Source organism: Gavialis gangeticus, unplaced genomic scaffold (genome assembly GCF_001723915.1).
Source record: "Gavialis gangeticus isolate Ggan-Ray unplaced genomic scaffold, GavGan_comp1, whole genome shotgun sequence".
In the NCBI taxonomy this organism is placed as follows: domain Eukaryota; kingdom Metazoa; phylum Chordata; order Crocodylia; family Gavialidae; genus Gavialis; species Gavialis gangeticus.
This window is the reverse complement of record NW_017728993.1, coordinates 29,311,778-29,320,542: the sequence shown is the minus strand read 5'-3', so window position 1 is coordinate 29,320,542 and position 8,765 is coordinate 29,311,778. Positions and strand designations below refer to the sequence as shown.

At 42.2% G+C, this 8,765-nt stretch overlaps 1 protein-coding gene across 1 annotated transcript in view; it reads right to left on the bottom strand.

Annotated features, from left to right (window-relative positions):
• The window catches only part of AK5 (adenylate kinase 5), a 177,903-nt gene that overhangs the window by 68,923 nt on the left and 100,215 nt on the right, over positions 1–8,765 (bottom strand). The window contains exon 8 of the mRNA XM_019528327.1: positions 1,534–1,610. Within this exon, the coding sequence (XP_019383872.1) occupies positions 1,534–1,610 (77 nt within the window). The remainder of the gene's footprint in view (positions 1–1,533; positions 1,611–8,765) is intronic.

The window sequence follows — 8,765 nt, the reverse complement described above, 5'->3', positions numbered from 1 at the left end:
TTTATCTTGATCTGTTTTCCTGGGGGGGGGGTTGGGGTGGCGGGGGGGGGGGTTAATAAAAAACTCCGAAAAAACATGAAAACATTGAATATTCTTTCATTCTTCATTAAAAATATATCACTTACATAGTAAGCATAAATAGCTTACTTTAAAATTACCAATTACTTAAATTTGGATACACTTGTTCCCATTACCATTGGTAGGTATTTGTGAGATACATGAAAAGACACTTTTTAAATAATGTGTTTTATTTTGCACATATTGTAGACCAACATGGACAGTTCTCCATAGGTTCATTATTTGTCAGGAGTATGTATACCTGCTATACAAAATACAAAATATAAGCATCTCCTCTGCTTTCCAGAGCATAAAAGACCCTTCTCCTGCCCTAAAGGTTAACCCAGCCAAGGCAATGACAAAGGAAACTTTAGAGAGCTCATTGATGAAGATTTTAATTCAAGAGGGACTGATGAAAGAATGGGTTTTAAACTTGGAGGGCACAGACAGAAGTGCAGCTCTTCGATGTAACTCACAACACATTGCAGGAAGTGTTCTGAGTTACAAAGATCCCCTGGACCTAACAGAAGTTTACTGTTGATTCAAGGGGGGAAGGGAATCAGTTGCTGGCTGCCAGCCTGCATCCAGTTTCCCCTAGCAATGGCCCCTCCTCTCTCCCAGCCTGTCCCTATTTCAGAATGGGATGGGGGAAAGGGAGCAGAGGAAGCTTGTTCTAGTAGTTTTCCAGATGGCACTGGAGGATGGGGCGAGTGAATTGGAGCCCCCCCCCTACTGGGAGGGGGAGCTTCAATACGTCTGTCATACTTTCCAGTGGGGAACTAAAAAAAATCCAGACCGAACTCCCTCTGCTCCCTTTCCCCCCTCCCATTCAAAAAACAGCAACAGGCTGGGAGGCAGCACAGATACAAGTTACAAAGGCTGCTATTTTTTTAAAATGCCTCCATTTGACCCCTCATGCAATGAAAGTTCATATTTTTGCTGGATAAGCCATTTTTGAAGTCATCTGCAACTGAGCACTTGTGTTTGGTCATAGCTATAGACCACTTTCTGTGGCCAGATTGGGCAAAAATTGTCACTTCTGTCTGCGCCCTTAAGAAATGAGTAGGAGGGAGAGGCAGGCTGTTTGGTAGACAACAAGCAAGAGCCTTTCAAGTTTAGAGCATCAACACAGGCACAACATTGAGAGTTTGAAGAGCTGAAAAGAACAGTTGATGAACTGGGGCAAAAGATGAATAAGAATAGAAGGGGGAGAATATATAAGGCTGTGAAAGTAAAGAGGCATTTGCAGTAGACATGGTTAAAGGAAACCAGTGGATCAGTACTTTGAAAGGACAAATATTGTTAAAAGGTGCAAAAGTATGCCCTTAAGTATGTTAGACATTAAATCCATGTTTCTCAGGGAAAATACTGTCTGTAGTTACTAAACATGTATGATCTAGAAAGTAATGTCCGGAAAGGGTGTGTGTGTTGTGTGTATATGAGAGACAGACTCACACAGAGACTATAAGCAGTTACCTGATCTTCAAAGTCAAATTCAGTATCCAGCATATCTCCAGAATCCATAATCAGACTGCGATCAAGTTCATTTGATCCTAAAATAGGAAAGAAACAACTTCAGATATGAACTGCGAGGTTTCACTTTGCATGGTGGAACATATTTTCTTTCTAATCTCAATCGAGCACCTTCAGTGGTGTGTGTGTGTATGTGAACACAGAGCAAACACACATGTAAAAAAATACTACCCAGGAAATTCTGTGTGTGAAAGAATTCTAATAAACATGTTGTTTCTATAGGAAAGTCTATTAAAGGCTGCAACAAATGCTACTAATGAGCAGTTATTAGAAGTGGCCTGTCGCTGGCAGGTTATTTTTTGTGTGTTCTGCAAAGTGATGCCATGCAGTGCACCATAAGAATATAATTGGAATTGTTATTTACTGTTAACATAGTGAAGAACGATAGCCTGATTCTTCTCTGGGAAAGAGAAAGGTCTCACTGAATGATGGGGAAAGACATGATCTACTTTGTGTAGACATCAGTAAACCAGAATGGAAGAAATTTATGCTCACTTCGCTTTGATATAAATGACTGCAGAAGGTAAATTTCTCAGCACTGCCACAGGTATTGGGTGTGCCCACTGCCAAACTGGATCAGCCACCAACCCTCTAATCCAGCTGTCCATACGTACATACGTGCCTCTGAAGCCCAGAAACACTCACTTTCTATTAACAACCCCAGGACTAGAAGCATGTTATGCCAGTCCCTTGTGTGCTGAAGGAAGGAAAGACTTCCCACACCTTTTATAATTTAGCCCTATTTATTGCTCAGCAGAGGGTATCACTATTTGGTACATGTGAAAGTTTAAGTGTTTATTATATGCCTAATTACAGGATTATTGAGTTTCTGATAACATAGAAATGTCCACATCTTCTAGTTTAATGCCGTTTTTATTTTCAGTGAACTGATCAAAAATAAAATGTGGTACATTTGTTAGGGATATGCTTGTTTAACTCCTCAACCTGTCACTTTTCCAGTAGTGCATAGAGTTTGAAAGGAGCTGATAGACCAGGTTCAAACAATGAAGACATCAAAGGCCCGCACCCACTCCCAGAACACAGTGCTGAGGTTCGTTCCATGCTGCACCGGTAAACTCTACCAACTAGCTGACTGCAATTCATGCGCGAGTCTAAATGTCATCTACTTAAAACACTGCAGTGGAGACCACTAGAATAGGTAAAAATGTAATTTCTATTGTGTTATGCTGTCATCAGTTGGGCAAGATGTGGACAAGGAGAGGAAATTATATTCTTGTCTGCATGTTTACACATAGGTTAGGTACAGATATTCAAAAAGCCCAAAGCAGAATCAATCTAAGTTACGTGGGGTTTTGTAAGTGCAATAGTTTAGTTCAACAGTGAACAGAAAACACATTTGCCCTTTGGGGTGTGGGGCAAATCTTAGACCAAGCTCTGTCATTTTTAAACCAGTCTGTGTGCTGAACTTCTGTTCTGTTATGGACATAGACCAGTTTCTGATCACTTATACTGGTAAAAGTGTAATGTCTATACCTGGCAATACAGTGGAAGACTGTTGGGAGCACAGGCACTACTAAAGACAGACTTCAGCATACTACTGATCTTGGTGCAATGGTTTTCTCACTGTTGAAACAGCTATCTGGATAGCCATCTTTTTGTGCATAGTCCACAATAAGCCTTACAGCTTCATTCATGCCAGATGCACTGAAGCATCAGCTGTTTTTGTTTATTACTATGTAAATGTTAAAAATAATCTGTGTAAAGGGTGAGGTAAACACTGAAGACAGAACATAAGCAGGGATTCAAGAAGCACATCTGGCATGTGCGAGAACCTGCACAGGGGTTTCCCCACGTGTAGGGATCCCTTGCCAGGGATTTCCTCAGGACATGTATCTCACTGCTGTGCCCTGAGTCAGGGGCTTGGCACCTGGGGCTATTGTCCCAGAGGATTCGGCCCCTGAAGCCCTGGGTGCAGCAGGGGCTGACTCTGCAGGGCATCAGCCCTGGCAACATCTGTAGATGCTAATGAAGCAGATCAGCTGTGCAGGAACACATCCTAGAACAGCTGATCCTGCTCCATAGATGATGTCTCTTGTTAGCCTAAAACAATAAAGCTCTGTAGAAGTGATTATTCCAGTGCTGCTTAATTTGTAATCCATATTATAACAACTGCCAAATTCATCATTGATGTAACTTCAGTGACTTTGAGAGTTACACCAAAGAGGGATTTGACTCACCATCCACTTTTTTTTAATGTTCTTGTATACTGTTACAGGTTGTTACAATGAATAGAAAAGGAATACAGTTTCCTTGCCATATAACATCCAATAGTTGTAAATAGCATTCTATACTTGATACCTATGGTTTGTGACCTATTTATTGAAAAGATCTGCTTGTTACAGTAAATCTTGTGCTACAAATAGTAATACAAAGAGCAGGGTGAAAGTTAGTGGCCATGGTGAGATATGTGAGCGTGTTGACTGTGTAAATGAATCGAGTGTTACTTTCCGCTGAATTTGCCAATGCAAAGAATGCATAATTGTATTTCATGTTTACAGTATAGTCCATGCTTGCCAACCTGGCAGTATTCTTCTTCACACCTGTGGCTGGAAGATTTTATTTCTGAAGGTCCTCAGTCAAACGTAAGTCATGCAAATAACAGAAGACATAATGGTATGTATTTTTAACACAACCAAATGTTTAAGGCTGTTTCTCTTCAAATTGTGAACCCAGTTTCCCTGAGGATGCTCCTTCCTCTTCCCAAAGAGGTTCTTCTTTTCTTTTTTCTCTGAGGACTTGACAAAAGCTAAGTTATCTGTAGTGAATGTTCTACATAGAATTGCAATTTTGCTGGGTCATCTAAAAATAAACCTAAAAGAGGATGGCCTGCTGTGAAGTTAGAGGTTGTTCTCAAATAAGACAAAGCAAGAGGCAGCCAGCGACACCATTTCTGCTGCATTGTTGGAAGGGGAGATTAGCAACCTATTCATCCCAGTCCTACTACTTTAGAAGGAAGCATTCCTATCTTGCTGTATCCATGCTCTAATGTAGTAACTAATCTATGGGTTTTAAGTGGAAACGGTAGTTGACTGTCTATTCACTAAAATGACCATCATATTCAATCCGTAGAATAATGGAAATGACTGAATGGAAAGATCTTGAACTATGACAAGGGATACTGAGGGTGGGAGGGTGATCTAAAATTCAACTCAGGTTTGCTGGAGACCCTGCATCCTAAGGTTTAGGAGAGTTATCGGTTTATGTAGCACTGGTGATACTCTCATCAGCTATCAAAAGGGAAGCAATGAATCCTAATTTAAAATGTATCAAGCCAGTGGAAAAGAGAAGACTTGGCAAATGTTTTGTTTGAACATCAGTGTATGTTCATTGTTATTCAACCTGTTTCAGTGCCAGTGTTTTAGTAATACACTGAGCCGTGTCAGTAAGTTTTAATTCACTTTTAATATAAAAATTACAGAATGGTTAAGCTTGAATACTGGAATATGGGGCACAAGTACTTATGTAATATGCTTATTGCAAAGAGGCAGCTCTTCCGGTGGTGCATTGTCTTACCTTTCCTTTCAAATTCATTGCCCAGTTCCAGCGCAACATTTAAACACTTGTTTTAAGTACATGACATTTTACATTAGATCTCCATGTAAGTATCTGAGTAATCCCACTGACTTAGATCAGAGCATCCAAATGCTTAAAAGTACACAAATGCTTAAAATGCTGTCCTGAAAAAGGGACATAGAATCTGGAAGCCAAGACCTGATCTGAAAAGATACATTTATAATCTAAATATGGCTTTCAATTCTGATGTATACATATATACTAGGGTCACAGATGTCCAGGGAAAAGAAACGAGCAAATGTTCATGTCCATTATGTTTTCCTAAGTGAAAAGTGGAGAGGATTAAATTACAGTTGTGTCTATTTCCAAAACTATCCAGTTCATTTAACTTCATTAGATCTTCCAGTCAAGGTACTGACTATATAGCCTTACGTACTGATTATAGGGTGCATCTACACATGAGTTTTAATGTGCATTATGCTATTTTAATGTACATTAAAGCATCACAAAAAAAATGCTCTTTAGGTAATGCACATTAAAATAGGGTAATGCACATTCTTCTAGCACTTCACAACTAGACTTCACAATTTCTAGCACTTCTAGTACTTCACAAATGCCCACAACAGTGGGCATTTTTACACATGTATGCGTCACAGTGCTGGGTGCTTTGAAAAGCACCTGGTGCTGCGATGCATATAGTTGTATAAGTGGCAAAATGCACGTCAGTGCTGACAAAATGGTGGCAGAATGCTTTTGAACTAAAACACCTTGGAGGTTCTTTATTTCAAAAGTGCACCATTGCCATTTTCTGTGTGCTGATGCGCATTTCATTGCTTATGCAACTGCGTGTGGTGCAGTGAAGTTTTCCCTAGCTTGCGTGTGGGGAAGACTTGTTTAATCAAAGTGGTGGATCTCCAGTGCATCGCTGGAAAGAAAGTATGTGTATAAATGCCCAACGGTACTAGATTTAATGCGCATTACCTAAAGGACATTAATGAATGTAGATGCACCAGCAGTCTTATAAAGCATGTCTACACATTAGCCTCTTTTAATGCACATTAAGATGTCACAAAAAAACAGACACGCTTCTTTGGGTAGATGGTGATATCTTTTATTAGACCAGCTGAGTAGATGCACCACAGGCTAGACAGTGCCTAGAGCAGGTGAGACCAAGGGATTCACTGCAGGCTGGACAAAGTCACTCTGCAAGCTGTATCTGGCCCATGGGCCATATTTTGACCACCTGCTCCCCTACCACTTGCCCTTCCACTTGTTTCCCTACTGCTTTCCCAAATGCCTACCCCTCTCCCACCATGTGGCCCCCTGCCACTGCTTTTTCATCTGCAAGAGTGGAGAGGAAAATTTTAAGGTGACCCTCCAAAAATTAGATTCTACACATGGAAAAAAATATAACAAATTTATATTTTCCATTAATAGAATCTAACTACGGGGGTGGGGAGGAAGAGGGTGGCTCTTAAATGCAGAGTCATCTTGGATTTCAGTAAATACAGTACAGAAAGGCAGCCCAGTGCCAAAGGACACACAAGCTCCACTGTACAGATGTGATGCATAAAAATAAGTGCATATGCCTGTGTGTGTATTGTTGAAAGGGCCTAAGGGTAGAAACAGAAGTCACTTGACATTGCATTTGTGCCACCAAAAAAATGTTATGGTGGCATAAATGGCAAACAAATAGATGTTTCTATCCTTTGTGGCACCACATAGGCAGCATGACAAAAGGTAATGTTAAATAGTGACTCTTTATTGTAGTGGACATTTATTTGCTGTGTGTTGGGGGGGGCAGCTGTGCTCTCCAGGAGCTCTGGGGGTTTGGAGGGCCCAATTTTGCATAACCTGGGAACTGCTGTGTGGGATCAGACTTTTCAAGCATCTGGGGCAACTGCCCAGTAGGGGTGTGCAAAGCGGGCGCCATTCAATTCGGATTTGGATTCAGTCTGAATCAGGGACAGTGATTCAATTAATTGATTCAGATCACTGTCCCTGATTCGATTCGGCCAAATCTGAATTTGAAGATTCGATACTGATTCGGAGAATCAGCAATTCAGACATAGAAACAGCTTTAAATGTTTTTTCTACATACCTCAAGATACCAGGCATGGCTTGTGATCGCTGCTATGCTGGGGCAGATAGAGCATCCTACAGGAGTGTGGGAGTGGCATGTGCTCGGTGGCAAACCCAGAAGTGGACAGGAAGTACTTCTGGTCCACTTCCAGGTTTGCCAGGGAGCACGCTGGGGGCCCCTTTGCACCCCCTCAGCTTGGTAATCAGCCATGGGGGGGACCCTGCATGCCCCCCCAGACCCAGGAGGCACCAGTCACTGACTGAGAGGGTGTGTGGGGCTCCCCCAGAGTGCTCTCCTGCAGACCCAGAAGTGGACTGGAAGTGCTTCTGGTCCACTTCTGGGTCTGCTGCTAAGCATGCTGGGGACCCCCTTTCACTTCTGTGAGACAATTCATGCACCCCAGCACCACAGTATTCATGAACCACCTGGTACCTAGAGGTATGTAGAAAAAACATTTAAAGCTGTGTCTATGTCTGAATCTCAGAATCTCTCTGAATCGATTTGGAGGGTTACGATTTGATTCGGAGAGATTAAAGGGTCCTCTGATTCAATTTGGATTTGGAGATTTGGTCACTGAATTGGGCCGAATCTCTGCCGAATTGAATCAGGGACCAAAGCTTTGCACAGCCCTACTGCCCAGCTTACTCTGCTAATAGAAAGCTGCTTTGGGGAATCTCAGGAGTGAGGCTCCATAAGCAGGGAAAGCCCGCACAGGTCCTGTGCTTCATGTAAAGGTACAGGGTAGCATGGGACCCAGGGAATCCCCAGCACCCCATGCCATCACATCAGGACCTATGCTAAGTTGTACTTCCATATGAGGCACAGGTCAGTGTGGGACCTGGGACAGCTTGATTCACTTTGTTTGTTGATGTCTGTTTTGATCCTGAGAGGTGCACAAAAGCATTGTATGACCATATGTAACAAGGTGCAGTTCACATTGACTGAAAAGGTGTTAACGAGCAGTTTTTCATGAATGCAGATAACAACCATGGTTTTTCTTCAGTTCACTATGTTCAGTTATATCACAGAGCTGAATTGTACTAATCTACCTAAATTTAGCTGTGATTAATTTAACTTGCCATAAAAAGGGAGGAACATTAGATTTCATAGACACTAGGGCTGGAAGGGACCCTGGAGGATCATCGAGTCCAAACCCCTGCCCCAGGGGTAGAAAGTCAGCAGGGATCATAGGATCCCAGCAAGATAAACACCCAAATGTCTCTTGAAGGCGTTCAAAGTGGGTGCTTGAACCACCTCCGGCAGCAGTCTATTCCAAACCTTGGAGGCTCGGACAGTAAAGAAGTTCTTCCTTATGTCCAGCCTGAAACGGTCATGGAGGAGTTTGTGACCATTCAACACCTTGTCATCCCTTGGGGCGCTCTGGTGAACAAACGTTTCCCCAGATTCTGGTGAGCACCCCTGATAAACTTGTAGGTGGCCATGATCACCCCTGAGCCTGTGGTTTTCCAGGCTAAAGAGCCCCATAGCTCTCAGCCTGTCATTGTAAGGTCTGTTTTCCTGACCTCTGATCATGTGTGTGGCTCTTCTCTGGACTCTC